Here is a 23486-nt window from a genome sequence, read left to right as displayed (position 1 = left end):
AAACAGCAATGGGCAAAGCAGATTCTTAATTCTGAAGCACACACACACACACATCCAACACACAAAGGCAGCCAGTAAAATGCCTAGTGGAAAGTAACCAGGACCGAATGCCACAAAAGAAGCACTCAAAACTCCCGTGGACATGTGGCCGTAGGAGCCCAAATATGTGCCTGTAAATGAGCGTACCATCAAAAGACGTGCCACAAAACTTTCAAATGTTTTTTGTATGTCATCGACCTCAGCTCAAGGTTGGTTATTCAGGATCAGCATAAATACCACAAAAATCTGCATATAATCCTTTTTTTTTCATGAGTTTATCATACCAAAGATCCGCCTCATACTATAAGCAGATCAAAACAATTTTCAGCACACATTCGCAGTTCTGGTTTCGTTAATAAGCGCTTCCCGGTTGACTGTTTCGATTTCGACACGAATTCACCATGCAGAACTGATGTATTGTTTTGTGTGAAAGAATGGCACTGGTCACCGCAAGTTACGAAAGCAGGAATCTTTAAAAATGCATTGAAAATTACCCGCTCGCTTTTGAGGTCTCGTACACAACTTGAACGCTCATTGGCCTTTACTCTACATAACGCAAGAATTTCATAGCCAACCTCGAACACCCTTTTCAGAGACCCTTTCAGAAGCAATATGTTAAACACGGCTGACACAATCATCCACAGCAAAACCACCCATGAAGTGCTGCTGCGCCTCCACTTTTTGCAGGCGCTGCATCATGCTTCACACTGCCTAGAGCTGTGACTGCTCGCAAATTTACCTGTCTTTCACCTCTGTACCCGTTTTTGCTCCTCTAATGCATTCCCTTTTGCAATCAGCCTCTTACTCGAAGGCTTGCTCAAGCTGTTAAAAGAGATGCCAAATTTTGTTTGCCCACACTGAAGTGCTTGCTTCTAGAGCCAAATTCACTAGTTTCTCCATATCCTCAAGTCTTACTTCGTTTGCTTCAACAAAACAGTTGCCAACGGTCAGAAGAACGTTTGTTTTGTACAAAAACAATTTTTGCCCTGCAGACAGCCAGATGCAGCCTTTTCGTTGTGAGCATGATCCACAGATGCCATCTGCTACACCCAAAAACACACAAAATCATACACCAGTAAAGTGCTGGTGGACACACGTTTCTTTTTTAACGGCTGAAGTGCATCCCCTTCTACCAGAACACGTATCACAAAGTATAACACTCAAATCCACTTGCCTGCATCAAGGCGGTCCACATGTTCTGTGTCAGTGGACGGCTTATAACGACACCGCACTGCCTCAACCACTGCAAAGCTCAGAACGGGCAAAGTGACCGGAAAGAGTGCCAGAGAAACCAGCTCTGCCTTGTTATCCAGTTGAAGCTGACCGACATACACCACCTGCACATTATTTAACAGAGAAATGGTATGGCACCTCTTCACATTGTCTTCAGGAATGCACCACAGCATGCCCCGATTGATTTTTAACACCATGACAGAACTGTGGCACAAACAGGAATGGGACCATTTAAGATAGTGAAGTGGGCAGAGCTGCCCCATCTCTGCACCACACCACCATGTGAAGTGTGTGTTTCCTGAACATGTATGTCACACTGCAGTAATAACTTCTGTGGAGACTCACCCGAGGCACAATCCCCTTAAAGTCAACTTCCCTGCACTGCCTTCCTGCAATGAAGTCTTAAAGCTCGGGCATGCACGGTCTCTAAATTAACAACGGTCAAATTTATGGGGTTTTATCGCATTTTTGGAGAAAAAAAAGGGGGAAGGGGGGGGGGGATTCTGTTACTTTGACACAATGAGGGAGATGAACACATGCTACAACTTCACAAGTGCACAGAAGCTGGCAACAGCGCGACACAAAGTGCCTCAAAAGAATTAGCTCGTTTTAAACTATGGGCTTACCACATGCCACACAAATATGTATGGCTATTCTCAGTAGATAAGCAAACTGGGCAGGCATTTCACCATGCTCGGTTCAAAATGGAAACACGGGAATGCAATGCAGGGAAGTTGACCTTTAGGGGACAGTGCCTATGGTGAGGCTCCACAGAAGCTCACTGAGGCAAAAATGCCACAAGACTGAAGTGCTAGCCTGAAGTGCTACACACCAAGTAGAAAACGGCTCCTCAAATTCTGAAAGTCGGTGCAAAGCGTTACTAATTCCCTTATCTAAATCGATACAATTTATTTGAGGAAATGCAGTGCAATAAAAATTTGCAATGGATCGATCATTTCACCGCTAAAAAAAAATTAAGCTTTGAAATGATTGCATGTACCTTTCTGTGAACATCCGATAACACAACGTAGCAGGCAGTGGGGTCAATCTCGACCTTAAATGCAGGAAGCAGGTCCCTGTCAACTGGCGACACAATGAACCTGCAAGTGTTACGACATACCAATAAGTAATTTCATTAAAAAAAGAGAACTCATTCGAAACAGCACTAAACTTGTTCTCATGTGCTGCTAAACCAATATGAAAACATTTTTCTCGTCCTTTGACAAACTTGGTACTTGGTACCCTATCCATGAAGCTGGCATTAATCGCAAGGAATATCTAAAAATCAGATTTTCGAATCCCATGGCCCAAGATTGTGGATATCCCCAAAAGTACTCCCTAGTTTGATATCCCCGATGCTTGCTTGTCACATGAATGAACTGAGAATCATAGAAACGGGCTCGAGTAAGTCTCGAGCACAACAACAAAAAAGGGACCCAGGCAAAAAATTATGCTGGCAACATAAACCCCTAATGATGGCAAACCACAAAAAGAAATGGCGCCGACCAGTGTTACACGTAGTCAACTTGTCACAGGTAAAGAGCAAGAATAGTCGCACTGTTGGACAAGCACTGAGGCTGGCAGGGATGGGGATGCTTTGACGTCAGCACCTCCGCTAAACGCTGCCTTGACAAAGTGTGGACAGCAAGAGACATTGATTGAAACAGGTACGCCCTGCTCTGTGGGAGCATTCTTTCGCAGCCCACGAGCCGTACCACTAACAGGTTTTTGTGCTCAGTGTACTGCGGATACGGTGCTTCACTTATCAAGCATCGGCATCACCCTGCTGCACTGTCTCACAGCTACGAAGAGCCATCGATTCATTGGGCTTGTGGCGAAAGCAGGGTGTCGAACTAGAATTTTCTGAGGTTCGGTTCGGGTTCACAATTTTAGGTTCAGTTCTGGATCAGACTCCAGAGCGACATTCCGTTCCGGTTCATTTGAACCGGTTCAAACGATTCGGAACCAAAAAATATTTGAATGCGGATGAATCTTCTGTTCAAATCTGTAGACGCTGTTTCTATTTCTTTGCGACATCTGTATGCAAACTAAAAATGAGAAAATTATTTTTATGAGAGATATTTCGACTTGACCAACTTGAATGTACTATCCGCGGAAAATGGTATAATACCGTATATACTCGCGTAATGAAGCCATCTCCCACTTTTGTCGTCCAGAATTTACTTTTTTTTTTAGCCTTTAGCTTTTTGTAGCCGGGTTCCTCAGTTTCCGTGCTGTCAGCAGCGCAGACATTGGCAGCGCGCCAAGATGTTGCCCGCCAATAACATTACCCTTGTTTATCTTTCCAGGAGAGTTCCTGCCAGAGGGATGGGGAAGGGGGTGTGTGCTCAGCGAGCTTGGCAGAGTGCCAACACGTTGTGTGCTCTAAGCTAAGGCTTAAATATTCACATCAAACACTCGTAACCGACCTGTGTATTTTTTTAACCTCGCATAAAAAATGGGCACCCGACCTTCAGCGCCGGTGTTGGCCAGCACTGCCGGCTACCGCAAAATTGTCGAACCGCGTCAAAGTGAAAGACAATGAACACCAGCGGCACTAACGAGCCTGACCCCATGCGCTTGCTGATGACGGAAGGCCGGGCGGAGGTATGATACGAAGTTTCGAGCCTTAAAGAAAAATCTGCTATAACTTTTTTTCTCGCATAATGAACCCACCCCCCAAACCGATGTCAACTTTTCTAGAAAAAAAGTGGGTTCATTACGCGGGTATATATGGTAATTTACGGCAAGTGCCACACAGTTAATCAAACTCAAATATTTTATGGCTTACCATGTATTTTAAAGTTTACCACCATTTCCTTCAATTTTTCAGTTTAGTTTCTTCGTGCAACAAGCTTTTATCACAAAACGGCTTTGAAAACAGCCAGGTCAGGATAACAGATCATGTTCTTCATCAACAATGTGACATTAGAATTAAATGCGCCAAGGAGTTGGCAGCGTCGCTATCACCGCCGAGACGTCATGACTGAAGTGTAGTGACTGGTACGTGCGGGCATATTTAAATTCTGTAATAATAGTCCTTGTAGGGCTGGTTATGCAGCCCAGCGTCTTTGTATGTTGACGAAACGAACACGCCGAGCAGTGCGTTTGCTAACGTGGAAACGCGTTGAACACTGGCTATACACAGCTCTTTTTCCTTGTCGCAGTTGCGTGCGGTTGCACAAACTTCATCCGAGGAGCACTTAGAGACAGAGTCGTCATGAATACCATAAGGGGCAAAAGTAACAGACCCGTGCCACTCTGTGCAGAGGCGCCACCTGACAAAGCACTTCTGCTGTTGAAATGGGCTCACTGTGCCAATCTCGCCGCCAGAAGTGTCTTGCCAGGTGACGCCCCCCACGCAGAGTGGCACGGGCCGGAACTTGGATGGGGTGTCTGCTACTTTTGCCACCAATTGCACTTAAGTTTTCCAGTACCTCTCAGTGAAGCTGCAGAACACCGAGAACATTCCATGACAAAATATTACAACCTCAGTAAAGTGACTGATTGAGCTGTTGGTAATTAGGCACTTGACAAGCAAAACACACAAATGGTTCACATTGATCTATTGTGTCCACCTGTCCTTTGGTTAAAACCTTGCCCGAAGCTTGAAACTAGAGCTATGCCCACCTTATAGTCTGCAAGCAAGCCCAAGTTTCGCAGCTCCATAACTTCAGTTCAGTGTTGTGGTCTGTACCAGTAAGAGCATACTTCCAGAACTGTGTCCTGCAAAAAAAGAGTTGTGCCGAGATGGCAGGAAATCCATCAAGATGATTGCATTTCTATCACACAGCAAGTCAATACAAATTCTTCACAATAAAAAGAAGTGTTAGTTTATGTCAGAATCATGTAGTGTCACTTACAGCACACTTGAGAGGTGAACTGAAACTTACTCTGGGTTGCATGCCTTCATGTTGTCCAAAAAGAACAGGCAAGTCACAGGCTTTTCATTGTGAGGACACCACTGATGAAGACACCTGGGCAGAAAATCTGCAGCTAAAAACCCCCATCTCTACAAGCAAAGGTTCCAATGCTAAGCACCATATTTGCACGATTGTAAGCCGACCTATTTTTCAAAATTTGAAAATCCGAACTTGGAAGGTCGACTTAAAATCGAAACCAAAGCATCGCACCATATATAAAGGCGACACAAACGAGATATCAGGCATGCTACAGCGTGGTTATTTTTGCTGCACCGCTCTGTCACATCGCTCTTTGTGCTGGCCTTGAGCAGCTGCTATGTCAACGTGCAGAACCGGCATCCCCACCTCGCGCGAGGCGGCCCATGGTGGCTGTCGATACGAAGCAAAAAGGCACCAGCTGACAACCCCACACGTGGCCACAGATTGCGTCTGCTGATAAGCGGTGGCGGCCCGATAACGCATTCGCGTTCTACTCTTAATAAGCGTCGTTCAAGTTTTTTTGTTGTTTACTTTCAACCGCGCACTCGGCACTCAAGGGAGTGTCGATACTTGATGGAAGGGCAGCTGTTCCAATCACGGCAGCACCCCCACTCAGAACCGCAGCGGCGCCAGGGAGTGTTGCTAGCCGACGGTAAGAGCCGACGCTGCGCACGCGTAGTTTCTCTTTCGCTCTGACGCATTTGACTACTGCCGGCCACGTGTCAAATGTTTTTAATGTAGCGCTTCATCATTCGTCATTTATGCTCCGGGTGCGGTAAGCGATCGGCGCTCGTTCACGGCTACATTCAAGATGGCTGTCATTCTTTATGCCAAAGAAATGAATTGCGCGCCGGGCCGCAAGTTCGACGTTCGCAACGGGTGGTACAGATGTGGCAGCTGCTGCGACGCAAAATTTTCAGCTCTTCCACGCGATGTTGTGATGCGGCTGTTTGTGAAGTGCAGGATTTCGCTGGACGACCATGTTAGAACGATGAGCTGTGGGACCGCAGCAGTGATCACAACAACAGCGCTAGTGAGGACGATCGCTCTAGTATGAACGAGTAGGCCAGTGACTAATACATTTTCGTTTTGCAATGTGCCCACGTGCGCACCAGCTGATAGCGGCTGGCGATAAGCAGAGGCTGCAGGATAGTGATATCGCGTTTTATTACTAAAGGCCAAGCGTAAACGATCTCCAAATTTTTTTTTAGAAATGTGGAAATGTGATGTGGGGGGGAAGGGGGGTCGGGTCGACTTACAATAGTGTAAATATGGTAAATGCTGCTCTCCATGTGCCCTCAAAAAATGCTACACAAGACCCCCCCCCCCCCCCCCCATTGCAAAAGGTTGGCATAAAAAAAAAAAAAAAACCGGTTTTAACAAACCTGGGTGATGCGTCAGGTTCCTGCATGTACACTTGGAAGAACCGAACCTGTCCATCAGCTCCAGCAGTGGCAAGTGCAGTGCCATCTGGTGCAAAGGCTGCATCAATGATTGGCTATAATAGTAAAAAATGAATAAAAGAATGCTAAGCTATAAGAAAATACATAAAAATTTTCAAATTCATCATCATTGCACACTGAAAGCCTTTCCCCCACCAATAACCACAGGTAAAGCCCCTACAGGTGCTATATAAATCAACCCGAATCAGAATTGGCAGTATCCACCAATTGCAAGGCAAAAAAAGTTAGGCACAGCTACCTGCAAAAATCTGTCAACCCTAGTGAATACCGTTCAACAAGCCCTTAGGCATGGCTCCAATTCAGCAAAACCTTGTTAATGTCTTTTTCATAAGATGTGGCGCCCTCTAGGGAGTGGCAAAAATTTGTCTGCTACTAGTTGAAAACAAATGCACATGGGAGATGCAGGCACGATCAGGTTCCACGAGGCGCTCAATATGTCTGTAAAGTACTAAGTGTGCGCTCAACAAATGCTGGCATCTGTAGCACACGCCTGTCACTGGTGGTTTGACTTCAACCAGTGGAGGTGAAGGAGGAGGGGCATGCATGCGCGGAGCGGCTATGTGAAAAAGGCAGATTTTTAGCAGTTTCATCAGATGCTTTTCGTGGTCCGAAGACTGGCGCATACCCCTACCTCGAGAAGCAGCTTGCCAAGTTCATTGAGGAGCAGAGAAGTCGTGGTCACGCTGTTTCGACTGAGATCGGGCAAATGGAAGCCCTTAAGTTGGCCCAGGAAATGAACATTCCACGCGAGTTTCATGCAAGCCGTGGATGGCTTCAGCACTTCATGCGAAGACATGGATTTGCTATGCGGTGGCAAACAACCATGTGCCAGCGGCTTCGTGATGCCTATGAGAAAAAATTGCTGGACTTTCAACGATATGTCATCGCACTTCGGAAGCAGCACAGCTATTCGCTGTCTCAGGCAGGAAATGCTGATCAGGCACCTGTGTAGTTTGAGATGCCGATGGACGTGACCATGGAAAAAAAAAGTTCCAAATCAGTCAGCGTGATGACCGGCGGAAATGTGAAGCTGTGCTGCACAGTCATGTTATCTGCTTTGGCTGGCGGCACAGAACTGCGCCCGTGATTTTCAAACGCAAGACGATACCTAGCACACCACTGCCCCCAGGAATCGTTGTGTGTGCATAAGAAAATTCCCGGATGAACAGTGGCCTAGTTGGTGACTGGCTTCGAGTAATCTGGAAACGAAGACCAGGTGCCTTGCTGGCACTCCGGTCGATGCTCGTACTGGATTACTTCAGAGGCCACTGCACTGAAGCGGTGAAGCCTCGCCTCACCGAGACCGGCACCGACCTCGTTATAATACCTGGCAACATGACGTCCATGCTACAGTCACTTGACGTGTGCCTGAACAAGCCGTTCAAGGCACACATGAAGCGGCTGTATGCCCAGTGGAAGGTCGACGGCCTTTACTGCCTCACACCGACGGGACGCATGCAAGGGCCTGATATTCCATTGCTGTGCCAGTGGATCGTCGATGCATGGAAAGCGATACCGGCCGACTTGGTGCGTAAAATCTTTAAAAAATGTGCCATCAGTAACAGCTTGGATGGTTCCGAGGACGACTACGTCTCTGAGAGTGGCAATGAAGCCTCGGATGGCAGGATGGCAGCAGTGAAAGCGCATCGATTCAGCATCGGATGACCAGTGGCGTGGTGGTGGCCGTTTGAATAAATGTTCTCAAAATGAAATGGTCATTGAGTGTGCAGTTGCATCTTTCTCCAGTCCGGCATCCCAAGTTCGGAGTCACTCTGTGAAAAGATAGCGTGTCATCCAAGCCTTCTTATTAAATGCATATCGAACCGGGAGGACTTTCGTATTTTTGAAACAGCGTGGTGACCTGCCTTTGCCGATAACCAGTGGCCGCAGTTTCCATGACCCATCCATATTTGCAGCGAGAAAGATTGAGGCGCGCACTTTGCTGTTCTTTCTACCATGGCATGCACTGCCCTTCAGGTGCAAAGTCTTATTTGGCAGCATTTGCCACAACAATGCTGTCTCATCTGCGTTGAATATTTGCGATGGCGAAAAGCTATCGTAAATCTCTGGCCACTCTTCGGACAGCCACTTCTCCATGTCAATGCTGCTGCTGATCGCCTCGCTTTCACCCGAGAGGGTCCTTCCGATGATGCTGTAGCGATTCTTAACACACTGCCGCCAACCAGTGCCACCAGTGAAGCTCTCTTCTCCAAAGGCTACAGCAAACCATTACGCTTTCTCCATCATGAGCATCAGGCCGTCGACATGGATGTTTCTGGCACTCTAAAAACCAGGCATACAAAGCTTTCTCAACCTTGTCGTAGGAGAAGCACATATAAGACACGCTCCAGAGCGACTGGATTGCGCTGTCTTCAGCTTCATGCAGGCTTTGTACTTCAGGATTGTACTCAGCGTGTTTCGAGGAATTCCGAATGCATTGGCGACCAACGACTTTTTCTCGCCGGCCTCCACCCGTCGAATGAAGTCCGCCTTTGTTGCAAAGTTCAAAAAGTCCAAATTCTTGCGTTTTTTCGCGTTCATGGCTTCCGAACACGCGAAAAAAGTGAAAAGAAAACACACGGCACTGCACAAGTGAACTCACACTGGCCTCGCAAACAAAGCGAAAAGAACGACCACTGCACCGTACCACACCAGTCACATGCCCAAGCAGCACCGACAGCAGTGACAGCCAAAATGGCCAAAACATTTGTGACACCTAGCTGACGTCACTTGTTTTGGCTGCGCCAGCCAAGTCAGCCAACCAGCATGCAGAAATCTGACGCCTGCGGGCCTGCGGCCAGCACGGTTTCCCTCTTCCCAGCCCCTTGCATGCCCCTATGGCAATTCCCATCTCCGTTCACACCCCACAAAGTTCTCATCACGTGACTCTTGTGCATTTCTGCACGAAAGTGTCCAAGGCCAGTGCCGCGCTCGAGGTGCCATTTCGGGAAGATTGTGACCCCAATAGGAGAAGCCCATTTGCAGGGGTGCGCAGCGATGGGAGAAGCCTGCTTCCAGGGGGGGGGAAAAGTGCACTTGCAGGGGCAGGGCAGAGTTCGATATATCAAATATGGGGTGCACGGAAGGATGAAGAGCGGCGAAAGACTGACTTTGCAATTCAACTGAGCCAAGTTCCACTCGGCCAGCTGTAGCTATCACGTCACTCCAGGTTTAACCAAAGCTAAACCACCGCCAATTTTTTTCTTTTTAGAAAGCGCCTCGCCATTGAGGCGCAGATGTTCATTCCCTTGCTTCCATCCGCATGGTTCTGCGCGTCATTGCACGCAAGGTCTTGCATTTTGGAGCAGCTGTGGTTTGACATTCCTGACAGTGGGCATGCAGTACATGCGCTTTTTTTCCATTGATGTACAGTAAACCCTTGGGTGGCCAAAAGACAGCGGGCAGACTTGTGCTGTAGCATTCCATGGGGTGCACTCGATGAGCAAAGTTTTACAGCTCTAAAGAGCACTTCTGGTGCTGAAACGTGGCAAAAAGCACAAATGAAGTGTCCTTCCGATTACAGGCCCATTCACACTTTCGAGTCGCAGAGGTTGTGCGAGTGTTTTGGTCGAAAAGCGATAGTCGCAAACGGTCGCATTGGTCAAAAAATGACAGTCGCAGGCCAGTTGCTCGCTGCTCCATTTCCCAGCATTGTGACTGTGAGCCAAAAACCGCTGACCCAATCAGCGAGCGAGCCAAGCTTTCGGCAACGACACCGACCACGAGCATGCCGGGCAACAAACTGAGCTGCTCCCTGGCTGCCGTACTCGTCGCTAAGCCTAACCGTTTCACATCAGCCAAAGCAGACTAAACTCTCGAAAGCACGCAAACGTCATTCCTGAGAGTTTTCGCTTCAAACGAGAAGGCAACCCGCAGGTCGTGCTTGCAAGTGTTAACAACAGTGTTTGTCAAGCTGCTGCCTTGTCGCAAGCGGTTGCATGCCCTTTGCCATGTTTCACGCGAGGAGCTACGTCAACAAATCGGGGAGACGACTTTTGCGAGGCCGGTCTATAAATTTGCTCGCTGCTTGCCATAATAGGCCTGCATCGCAATAAAACACCGCCCTTAGCTTTGTTGCACTTTTTACGGTGCAAATCGACCAATAACTTGCTGAAAACACGAAAAATCCGAGCATCGCCAGTGGCGAGTCAGGCAGTCAACATGGCAGGTGAACGCAGTCATGGTGATTATGGTTTATAGGGGTTTAACGTCCCAAAGCGACTCAGGCTGTGAAAGGCACCGTAGTGGAGGGCTCCGGAAATATCAACCACCTGCGGTTCTTAAACGTGCACTGACATCGCACAGTACAGGGGCCTCTAGAATTTCGCCTCCATCGAAATTCAACCACCGCGGTCGGGATCGAACCCGCGTCTTCCGAGTCAGCAGCCAAGCACCATAACCACTGAGCCAACGCGGCAAGCTGCAGCCATGATGTTTCCACGGTAATTTTCTTGAGCTGGTCTTGCTCGATGCGCGCCTTCGACTAGAGAAACGGTATAAATGCGTGGTAGGGACATTTTTGTTCCTAGACATTTGTCCTAGAATTTTGTTTTTAGACGGAGCGGACACGACGCTGCGCGAACACCAACACTTCAACAGCAGAATTAGCACAGTGTCGTCAACAGCGGTATGCCAAAAAACTTTCGGTTTGCAAACTTCACAGCTGCACAGCTCAGGAAAAAATTGCCCAGTAATCATGCAAAGCCCCTACTACAAAACCGTTCATTTTTCACGATCACGCTGCGTACCCACAAAGAGCGGCTTATAGTTTTTTAAGCACAAGAAACACAAAAAAGCCACGGCATATGCGGCGCTTTTAAGCGGGATACACTTGTAGTCGTTCGTGACCCCCCGTAAAAGCAACTACTGCCTTCGAAATACCCCCATAAAAACGGCCACTGCCTTTGCTGAAATACGCCAAACGTTGAATGCATGAGTGGCGGCCACGGCCTCGTACATATGCTTGGTCAGGTTAAAGCAGGGGTTGCCCATGCATGGTAAGAACTTGAAACAGCCAAAGCTCACTGCATTTTTTGCACCTGAATAAAGTTTTGATTCACCGAATACATTGTATTTTGACTTCCTCGCAGTTGCGGTGCAATTAAAGCTACGCTGCTTTAGCTTTTCTTGGGTGGTCGCTTATATCAAATTACCGCTTACAACGAAAATTTTCGTCGTCCTGCTAACTTCATTATAAAGAGGGATTACTGCAATTTTTATTTAAAACGCTCAAAATCAGTCATTTTTTCGCGGTAAGGACAGAGTTAAGCAAGTATGCCTTTAGAGGTTTTGCTGTACAAGAATTCCTCAACCATACAAAAATTTTCCCAAACACATTGCTAATGTTTCGACATGTAAATTTCATTCACGTTTTAATTTTATAAATACTTTTCACCTTCAAGATTGTACAGCTTATGACAAAAACCTTCAATGGAATATCGCTACTTCAGTACAAAAACTTGCCTTTGTGTGCTCAATAATCCTCTGAAGTCCGATACGGACCTCCGGCACAGTCAATGTCCTCATTCCATATTCAGCTACAATGCAGCCAACATTCCATACTTCTGCCTGCAAAAGAAACTAATCAGTTGAAGAAAACCACCAGAAATATATACTACTGCAATAAACAGGCCTAAAACTCAGAGAAGTACATGTTACCAAATACCATACTAAGACATTACTGGGCACAGAGCCAAGAATAGCTTCACTTCAACTTGCAAGCCTCTGCCACTCGTCTCCCAGGAAAGTCAAAAGCAGGTCGAACTGAATGGCACTCGGGATCAATATCTTTAAAGCAATATTCAATACAGAAGCTTTGTGGCAACAATGAAGATTGTCATATACAGTTGAACTGAGATGCAACAAACCCCCATCTAGAAAATGCCTTGATGTTAAAAACTTTATCAATTCCTCAAAGTCGCCCCAATAGAAGCATATGTAGCTGTGATCATGTTGCCAAGGCAGATCTTGATCTAACGAACTTCTGCTATGTTACTTGAAATTTGAACAAAGCACATAAAAGGAAGTTTCACTGCGATAAAACAAACTCATGAGAGGAACATCTACGATCGCAATGAGCAAACACAGCTGACACAATACTCCAGTGCTTTTCCGCGGTAAACACAACAGTCTCCGCAGCATTCACTTCGGCAGCGTCACACCAAGTGTCACAGGATGTAGCAAAAAAGCCAGGGGACAAGTACTGCGTACCCATCACAACCGCTCAGTTGCTCGCGTGATTACACTGCTAACAAAAAACGCACAGTAGGAGCGAAGAGAGCGGAGTGTGCCGGTGACGCGAGATATAAAAGGCAACAGTCCTTTTCTTAGGACAGTGGCAGCCGTGAAGAAAGAAAGGGACATGCAGGAACAGGGGGGTATGCTTCCGCCTTCCCCACACTCCCAGCCAGACATGCAGCTGCGTAGTGCAGGCCACAGCAAAGATGGTGGCAGAACTGCTGCAGTTGCGTTATCGACGCGACTGCAAAATGGTTTTCTGTGTTACTCTTCTAGCAACAGGCGTTCACTGTGCCCATTCACGAGGTGATTTCACATACTTTTATTTTTCACTTTGGTTTCTGTTCTGCATTGTCCTTTCAATTCTTACATGAAAACTGCATTTAAAAAAAATTCTTGACATCTCATAATTTTATTGTATCCAGGCTCAACTGTATACTGCCAAAACCCCAGAGATAAATCAGTGTAGATCAATAAATGCAGCTTTTACAGAAGACCCGAACGCAACAAAAAATTTCACTACAGTAAAATTGCAGAGAGCCCAAAACACGAAAACAGATGCCATGCTGTCAGCTGTATACAGCGCTAGCATGACGTCACCTATATGCAGACAAATGCTCAATCACAGAAGTGCTAGAATGTTCCGAAAACCAACAACCACACTGCTCAGCTTCTTAACCCTTAAAGGGGCCATGACACTAGAATTAAACTTTGCGAAAATTCAAGTTTATGTAGAGGCAGATACTTTTAAAATTAATTTTCTTCAGCAAACAACTTGCTGGTCTGGCAGCCTTTGATCACAGACTGTGAAGCACACAGCCCATCATCCCCTGATGCATGCATTTTCCCTTGTTGAGGTTGTGGGGAGCCATATTGACCCTCGCCCACCTGAGGCATCTCTCTCTCATGGCCTACCGCAGCTCATCCCTCCTTCCAAGCAGCAGCGGAGGAAGCAAGAGGGAGGCATTTGCATCATCATGTGGGAGGCACTTGCTAAAGGCCCATCATTTATTACTCGACAAAAAATTCAAACCCACTTCTGAAGACATTTCGCTATCTAGTCTGAAAAGCAATGCTGGATATCAATGCTGCAAAAGGATTGTAGGCAAGCAAGGCCCTCAAAAAAGACACGACAAGTTTCACACCTCTTCAAGATTAGTTGCTACCAAAACCTTTGAGTTGTCATCCTCTGCACTGTTGCCACCCCTTGATCCATCATCTGGCACATAAGGACACCAGACAACACGACGGTATTCACTTGGCACTTCATCTGGAGGGCGCTCGACCTAGGGGGAATACAAGAACAATTAGGCACCTCACAACTAAACGGATCTCAGCAATTAGTGCTCTTCCGCATTCCTATTCACGCCCATCTCACTGTTCTGCATCCATAGAAAATTTCTGCCCAGAAGCCCCCGTGATTAGCCAATCAAACCCCCACTGGCCATTTTCAAATTTCCACACAGAAACCCCCTCTCAGAAAATCTGCTTTGGCCTGAAAAATACAAAGACAACACACAGCACAACATGCAGAGAGGTCTGATGCATGATAAGATAGTGCAACTCATATAAATCGGTCATAACAAATTTGAAGGACAAAAAAATTTCTAAATCTTTTAAAGAGACCTAATTCTGCACTAGAATGCAAAATTCAAAGGGCTGTCACATGTCCAAGAAATTTCTTTCAGAGAAAGATTAAGGGAAACTACTTGTAACAGTTCAATAAAAAGCCTCACATTTTTTAAAAAACAAAAAACAAAACGAAGAGGATTGTGCGCTAACTCTGGTGCACTCGGCATGGAACAACCCCACATCAAGGTTCGACTGTAACAGTGCATTTTTAATAGCAGCACAAGCCTATGTAAAAAAAATCACTAGAGGCAATTCCACTCGACAAAGAATTTTGAAATTGAAAATATGTTTTTTGAGGAAAGAAAATGGCACAGTATCCGTCTCACATCTAGGTGGACACCTGAACCACACCATAAGGTAAGGGTTAAAAGAGGGAGTGAAAGAAGACAAGGAAAGGGTGCGTAGTGGAGGGCTCCGGAATAATTTCGACCACCTGGGGATCTTTAACCTGCACTGACATCACACAGCACATGGGCACCTTATGCGTTTCGCCTCCATCGAAATGCGACTGCCGCGGCCATGTTTGTACCCGGGGCATTCATCCTTGTCACATTCATAACTCTCCGATAGTCCACCCACCATCTCATTTTGGTCAACTTTGATATGTGGGAAAGCCCGCATGCAAGACATAGCACATGAGGCTCCTGAAGGAACGAGTCGAGGTGCCACAACAGGGCAAGCGATCATGTAAACATCTAACCTATTGCATGGTGCGCTGTGAAACGTGCACCTCTTGCATTGCCCCAGGCCAAAAAACACCCTATAAACACATGTAAGGGCCGCACCCGTTTCAGGGCCGCACCCTGTTTTCCCCAAGGAAATACCGTATTTCCATGATTGTAAGTCGACCTTTTTTTTTTTTAAATTTGGGGGGGTCGACCTAAATCGAAAACAAAGCATCGCACCATAAATAAAGGCGAAACAAACGAGATATCAGGCATGCTACAGCGTGGTTGCATTTTTGCTGCGCGGCTCTGTCACATCACTCTTGGTGCTGGCCTTGAGCAGCTGCTATGCCAACACGCAGAACCGGAATCCCCACCACGCGCAAGGCGGCCAATGGTGGCTGTCGATAAGCAGAAAACCGGAACAGCCCATGCCCCACAAGTAGACACAGACTGTGTCTGCTGATAAGCGGCGGCGGCCCGATAACGCATTCGCGTTCTAATCTTAATAAGCGTTGTCCAAGTTTTCTTTTTTTGTTCACTTTCACCTGCGCACTCCGCGCTCAAGGGAGCGTCGATACTTGATGGAAGGGTAGCTGTTCCAATCGTGGCGACACCCCCACTCGGAACAGCAGCGGCACCAAGTGTCTGTAGCCGACGGCAAGAGCAGACGCCACTCCCGCGTAGTTTCTTTTTCGCTCCGACGCATTTGACTACAGCCGGCCACGTTTCTCAAGTTCTAATGTAGCGCTTTGTTATTCGTCATTTGTGCTCCGGGTGCAGTAAACGATCGGCGCTCGTTCACGGCTACATTCAAGATGGCTGTCATTCTTTATGCCAAAGAAATGAATTGCGCGCCGGGCCGCAAGTTCGACGTTTGCAACGGGTGGTACAGGTGTGGCAGCTGCAGCGAGGCAAAATTTTCAGCTGTTCCACGCGATATCGTGATGTGGCTATTTGCGAAGTGCGGGATTTCACTGCAAGACGATCTTAGAACGACCAGCTGTGGGACCACAGCAGCGATCATGACGGCAGCGCTAGTGAGAACAATGGCGCAAGTGTGAACGAGTATTCTAGTGACTAATACATTTCCGTTTTGGAATGTGCCGACGGGTGCTCCCGTGCATGGCAGCCGATAGCGGTTGGCGAAAAGCGGAGGCCACAGGATAGTGCTATCGCATTATATTATTAAAAGGCAAACGTAAATGACGTTTTTTTTTTTTTTTTCAGAAATGTGATCTTAGGGGTCTACTTACAATCGTGTAAATACGGTATATATATAAAAAAAAGATCCCTGTAAGGGCCGCACCTTAAAACTTTCCACGACCCATGTGGGAATAGCCTTCGAAATGCACATGCCGTGGCCTGGTGCGCCTGATCGCGGAGGCCACGCATGTGCACAGAAGCCTCCAGGTGCCACCCATGGATGGCGCCCGAGGCCATGGCTAATCGTCATCGTCAATTTTTTCCTCAGGCACGAGCTCCCACTATCCATATCAGCATCAGTATCACCAGCTCCAGCTTTTTGTGGCTGTCAAAAACACGGGAGTGGCACGGGCGCTGGAGTTGTGGTAGCATGATAGTTCATCGTAATTGTGGCTTTCGTGTGCTGCTGCCAAGCGTTGCAATTTTAGCGCGATGGGCAAGCACTTTAGTAGCTACATGGCTGGTAGTTTACCAGCGAACATGGCAAGCGTACGGCGGGCAGGAAATTCAACGTGGCCCTGAAGTGCATTCGACAATGGTGCAACCTAAAGGATGCACAGAGGAACAAAAGCTGCAAAAAGCGCGCTTTCCGAGGCAAGCCGTGCAAGTTTCCAGACCTGGAAGAAGAGCTGCTCTGCTATGTGATGGAACTTCAGAATAACGACTATGCACTGACAGCGGACATGCCGTGCAAGTTCTTGTGGGAAGAGCGTGCACCAGAGCACAGCACCAGCTTGGAGACGGTAGAGTCCATGAGTGACGACTGAACATAGAATAAATGACGCTCATTCTCTGATTGGCGTTTTTACTCTAAAAAAAAAGTTGTTTTTTTCCGCACATCACATACGGGCCGCACCACAAAAATTGGCTCTAGAATCTGGAAAAAAAAAGTGCGACCCTTACACGCGTTTATACAGTACCCTTGCCGTGAAGTTTCGGTTTCTGAGCTTCACCGCCAGCCCACGGCGAGGGCAGCTGTTGGCTCACGTATCCGCCCATCATGCAAACCCAGCTCCGTGCCGGTTTCGGACACCAACTGGCACGTCGCTGGTGAACTGGCAAGCAGTCTCACCGTTCCAACACCAATGTGCGTTCCCCTTGCTTACGTTCGCATTATTCTTCCAGCACGCAGGAATTGTGCGCTTGACGCAGGGTTTTCGGCGTTTGTGCGATGGAGCTTCCTCATAAGGAGTCACCACATTTTCGGCATTTTTTTTTTAGCGGCGAAGGTGGGGGGTGGGGTGGGGGCAATTTATAAATTGACCCTTAGGTAATTCGGGCATTTCTTCCGACCGCATGAACACCGAGTTAAGGAGGTTTTACTAGCCATAATGTATTTCTAGTTGCCAGTCATGCGTCATTTTATGGATTCATTTCACACGAATATATCACAGGCCATATACTGTTATGCTATCTAATCAAACAGTATGCATTTCTGTGCAAATCATGTTTTGTTTATATGATGCCGAGTTAGTCTGTTTTTTTTTTATTTCAGTTGCAAAGAGCATGCAGCATTTTGAAAAACACTCTATATCATTTTCTGAAATATGTTTTTCATAGTGAATAGATATTCAATATTCGATTCGATATTCGAAGCCATTTTTTCTTCATATTCGCAGTTGATTTCCGTTCGAAAATTTCATTATTCGCACACCCCTAATATTAACGTATCAAGAGGCTTGGCTTCACTCAGTTTTAGAACAGTTTTAGATAACATTATAACCCTCTAAGCTGCTGAAGCCGACAGTCGCCCTGTGCCATCGACACCGATAACCCAGTCGACGGAAGACACATCAACGAAGTCTCTTGCACCTTTGTGTACGGCCGCGCGAATCGATAGCCAAGATCGCAGCGCTGGAGGCAACGCTGGCAGAGACTGTGTGCTCTGTTTATGACGCATCGTGCAACATGGACATGCAGCCTGCGAGTGAGCGCCAACCGTCGACGAGCTACAGTGCGATAGCTGAAGATTCACCGGACGAATTGTCGCCCGAACGTAGCACCATTCAGGCGCACCTTGAGCCGAGTTTCTTGTCGTCGGCAGTGACGGCAGAAGCGCAGACATGTAGCGTTCGCGACTCCCTTCGCGCAGCGTCCGCAACTGAACGGAAGTTTGGTCAGCACTGTAAAAGGATGAGCATGCCTCGCTTTTTGCGATAGAGACCGCAATTAATGAGGCAGTCATGAGGTACAATTCAGGAAGCCAAGGAGCCTACTTGGCAATGTGTGCCACCTTGGGTGTGCATCATGGTGCCCTTGCCGTGCAAAGGGCTCAAGAAAAGGACCAAGAACAGCTGAAGAAGGCGTCCAAAGCCCACCAAACAAAGAGGCAAAGGTGCAAGAAGATGCCTGACAGCAATGATGCAAAATATTACAGCTCTGGTGCTTTCTAATAAATCTGCAGTGCTTGCAAAACTTTAGAGCCAGTTTTCCCAGAAGTGAGCTTTGAGCAGACTGTCATGCTTGCAGAAAGCATAGAACAACTATGCCTTGTGGGATTTGCATGGGGTTTCTTGCACTTATTTCTTAGTAAACTCTCTATGTAGTGACATTCCTATATTTTTAATAACTATCTCTTTTTTTTTACTGTTTAGCTAAATTGGCATGTTGATAACGGCCACATTTTTCAAACATGGATATAATGTCCTGTGTAAAAAAAAATAAGGGTGATAAAAATATTTGGAGAATGTGTAAAATATAAAAGCAACTATGGGCTTCTACCACATTTTTTTGTCACACCAGGTTTTCTGCAAGTTGGGTGCAAATAAAAATTTGTAATGTCAAAACTACTCAAGATATATCAATGAAACTTTGTATTTAGTCATTCAGCACACTTCCTAATAACCGTGCCAAATTTCATTGCTCTACTATGAAAAATAAAAAATTTCACTCCGATCCCTACCTCCTCCCTTAAAATTTCTCAAGGTTTCTCGAATTCCCCCTCGCATTACATTTGTGCATAAGAAATTTTTAAAAATAGACACTTTTCCACCATGCTGTAGCTCTTACACTAATCTCTGTACAACAACATCATCAAAAAGAGAATGTGGCTGCTAAAAGACAATTCCACGAAAAATGCCTAAATTCCTAAAATCACACGAAAAATGCCTAAATTCACAGGAAACTACAGGCCTTATCTATGATGCACATAACATCAAACCAGAAAATTCTCATCTGCATTAATCCAGTTACTCTCCCCAAACGGCACCAAAAATGGCAAAACACCTTATAAATTTCATTGAATTACCTTGAACAGCAGTGTTGAGCTGGTATCATTATCAATGCTATAGACACAAAGGGTGCCATAAACATCCACTACTGCAAGCATCACAGTGGTAGCAAGCCAAGCAAAAGCCATATCTTGAATCGGGCCTCTGAATCCTTTCACAAGCAGGCGCTGACCTGTCTTCAAGTTCAGCACCCTCACTACACCAGCAGAGGAGTTTGCAGCTGAAAAAGCAGTCAAAAGGACAAGTAAGGCAACGCTACTCTAGAGAAAGAAAAGTGCTCAACACCGTTATAAAGCAGCATGCCGTGCTCCTGCCACAATACAGGGCGCAGCTCACAAGATTTAAAAATCATTGCCCCTGCTGGCCAAGGACTGCAAATTCACCACTGTTGGCCCAATAGTACATATGCAAGATTTTGATTTGACTTTTGATGTTATGTGGTTTAAGGTCCCATAGCGAACCAGACTATGAGGGATGAGTAATGGATGGCTCCAGATAATTTCGACCACCTGACATAGGACAGTACACGGGCCTCTAGCATTTCCCTTCCATGCAAACGCAACCGCCTCAGCTGGGATCAAACCCGCATTTTATCGTGAAAGTTAAAACAAGCATGGCTTTACTTAGGCTAACCACGAGTGCAGTCCTCTGTAACACCACCATACTGGGTCAACTGAGGCGCGCTGTCTACGACATGGAAATCGCTTAGTATGAGCATTGGCAGTGTCGACCAGCCCCTTGGTCGAGAATCGTAGCTGGTCACAAGCCCTTCACGACTCTGGTGCGGTTCTCCCCTGCGCAAGCTATGGATGCACTAAACACCAACAGCCATTCCTGCAGTTTTGAAGGCGAAGAGGAAGCCTTGCACCACGTTCGGGCTCTAGGACAGAATCGTGAAATTTAATGCCCTGAAGCGACATATGGGCTATGAAAGACGTTGCAGTGAAGGCCTCCGGATTAATTTAGAAAACCGGGGGTTCTTTAATGTATGCTGACATCACACAGGACACGGGTGTTCTTGTGCTTCCCCTGCATAGAAATACAACTGCCACGATTTTGGGATCAGTAGCCAAACGTCAAAGCCACTGGGCTATCGCTGTGGGTCAAAAACAACAGAACAATCAAACCGCTGTGGGTCAAAAACAACAGAACAATCAAACTGGGCATGTAAAGGCAAAAGCAATGTGAAAGAGAACAAGCGAGCCTGTGGTGATGCAGGCCGACCTTGCACTTGTGGCTGTTTTAAAAACTCGAGACACGCAATGTTGTCCCTTTATGCTCTGTGCCATCCGAGCACACCACAATGCTCAGTCTATGAGTATCGCGACTGAAATTAGAAGCACACCCCATTGCAAGTATAATAGGGCATGTCTACAACTTTTAAAACAGCCACAGGCACGCCATCAGTCTGCATTGCCACAGATTGCCTGTTCCCATTACTACATTTTCCTCAAGCCAAAGTTAACAGAAAGAGATCATTAAAAAAATTTAACTTACCTCTCAAAGCATATGCCAGATATGCTCCAGACATGTGAAGGCAGATATGCTTTCCGTAGTTATACTTCAGTTCCCAGCTATAATCAACAACATTTTTGATCTTGACCTAAAAGTGAACATAACAAATTAGTGGATTTCTAATTAGCAGCACATCCCGATAACAATAACAAAAATATAATGCCAGCAGGGCCCAGAAGCCAATTTAAATTGGTCACATCCACTTTGCTGTGGAACCTTCCAAGCACCTCACAGGAACATTTATACATTCAGAATCGATGTTCTAGACTCTGTGCACTACAAAAGTTTGATTTTTCTGACAAAAACCGACAGCAAGAAAACTATGTACAATCCGAAAGTTCAATTTTTCGACCTAACAGTTAGGCAAGTCTCGCCCCTCTCATGTCAGTTCATGCTTTATAGTCGTGAAACTTTTCTGCCTAATTTTGTAACCAAGCACAAGCTAACAGATGGTCAGCTTAGTGAGTTCGTTATATAAAGGTCAACCGCCCCAGCGCGTTCGCTACATGGAGGTCTCAAATACACGTGCTTCAATGGGGGCAGCGTCGGGGAATTAAAAAACTTTGAAACATCAAGGAATTCGCTATATGGAGGTTCATTACATCTTAGTTTAGCTATATCCAAAATTCGATATACAAAAATAGCAGTAGGTACGTTGATCTGTAAACTACAAGTAAGAATACATTGCATCCACACTATTGACGTGGATCTGCAGCGATGTGCCGCCCGCCGACCTGCTGACAGCGCATCGGTCGCTGTTATATAAAGTTCAACCGCCCCAGCGCGTTCGCTACATGGAGGTCTCAAATACACGTGGTTCAATGGGGGCAGCGTCAGGGAATTAAAAAAACTTTGAAACATCGAGGGCCACGCTTTAGTTAGCTTGGCACCGCCGCATGACGGCGATATGGTGTGGAGAATGAGTATAAGAGATCGAAGACCAATTTACAGTACACATCACGTCAATCTTGCAGCATGGTTTCATAGCACTACCGCTGCTAGCAGGTGCCCAAGGCCGCGCATCTGACTTGTCTCCACGAGCACAGTTCGACATATCGAACGAGCTTAATATACTGCGAGAGACTGCTACATTTTTAAAAAGGAGTTTCAAAGGGATAACCTATGCGTCCGATATGTCCGGGCTCAGCAGTGTTAACAAGCTTTTACCGTTGGTCAAATGTTTTTAGGGGAATCCCCCAAGGTGGAGTAGATTAGTAATAAGGGAGTAATTGCTCATTGACATCCACCCGAGCGCAGCCATACGGCTACAAAGGAAAGCTATACAGCTTTCTCGGAAACTTCGTAGTTAAAGAAAAATTCGTCCTGGTCCGGGGTCCTCAGGAACCCCAAACCAGGATGAATTTTTCTTTAACTACGAAGTTTTACTGTATACGTGAGTACAAGCTTTTACTGTATACGTGAGTTTACTAAAGCAGGGCTCTACTGTATCAGTGATGAGGTGGTGTTGCATAATTCTGAAGGCCTACAGACCTATAGCACAGAACATGGAGACAGGTCAGGTCACAAAGAAAGAACAGCTAAACTTCTAGCTGCAAAATTTTTTGCTTTGTTCAGGAGAACACACAATATAATTTCATTAAATTTAACAAACAAAACATGCTCAGGGCTGAGGAGGATATTAGTATTACAGTCGAGCCCGTTTATAACGGACATGAGCGTCACGTGGCGTTCGTTCGTTACATCCCGAAGTTCGTAGTAAGTGGACCACAGCTTTAAAGACATTTGCTTGTCAAAACAATTTTTTCTTTGCGAAAAAGTCCGTGATGGACATCTGTTTCTGCCGCACAGATCCGATGAAGGAGGTTCCCAGTTTATTTAAAGCAGAAGCGTGCTATCGCCGAGGCCCTTGGCATAGACAAGCTGTCTGAGGCTCTCTATATAGCTCATTGCTACAGGCGCGCTTATGGGTGCTGGCTCCGATGTTTCATCCTCATCCGATTCCTCCGCGTCACTCTCGTCTCGCACTTCAGGAACGATGCCCTCTTCCGTGCACGGTTCCGCAGTGTCGGCGTCGTCATCGACAGAAATAAAATCACTCCAACCAATGTCATGACCCCTCATGTCGGAGTCGACGATGCGCTGACACAAATCGCCACCAGGCTGGTCATCTTCCCAAGCATCAGGCTCAGCATCAGACACTGTGTTGATGAAACCGGCCTTGCGGAAAGCAGTTCCGCTCACCAGTGGCCGTCCCCTCCGCCCAGGCCACTTTCGTCATCTCTACCGCTGAATACAATGGAAATGGGTACGGTGTTCCCGTCTGCCATCTCGAATTACTACCAGGGCACGAGATTTGATAAGCCATCGAAACATCCGCACCGCAACAAGAGTGAAAAAAGCGCG

General features: G+C 46.5%; 1 protein-coding gene across 8 annotated transcripts in view; it reads right to left on the bottom strand.

Annotated features, from left to right (window-relative positions):
- Positions 1–23486, bottom strand: part of Ge-1 (Enhancer of mRNA-decapping protein 4 homolog Ge-1) — an 89249-nt gene that overhangs the window by 48245 nt on the left and 17518 nt on the right. For all 8 annotated transcript variants that reach the window (XM_077647289.1, XM_077647293.1, XM_077647287.1 and 5 more), the window contains exons 4-12: positions 21105–21210; positions 19625–19827; positions 14020–14160; positions 12101–12205; positions 6560–6672; positions 5166–5249; positions 4903–4998; positions 2273–2372; positions 1214–1376 (exon numbers count right to left, since the gene is read on the bottom strand). In XM_077647289.1, coding sequence (XP_077503415.1) covers positions 1214–1376; positions 2273–2372; positions 4903–4998; positions 5166–5249; positions 6560–6672; positions 12101–12205; positions 14020–14160; positions 19625–19827; positions 21105–21210 — 1111 coding nt within the window. The remainder of the gene's footprint in view (positions 1–1213; positions 1377–2272; positions 2373–4902; positions 4999–5165; positions 5250–6559; positions 6673–12100; positions 12206–14019; positions 14161–19624; positions 19828–21104; positions 21211–23486) is intronic.

Source organism: Amblyomma americanum, chromosome 1 (assembly GCF_052857255.1).
Source record: "Amblyomma americanum isolate KBUSLIRL-KWMA chromosome 1, ASM5285725v1, whole genome shotgun sequence".
In the NCBI taxonomy this organism is placed as follows: domain Eukaryota; kingdom Metazoa; phylum Arthropoda; class Arachnida; order Ixodida; family Ixodidae; genus Amblyomma; species Amblyomma americanum.
Note: the sequence above shows the minus strand (reverse complement) of the source record. Positions and strands in the feature narration are given on the sequence as shown.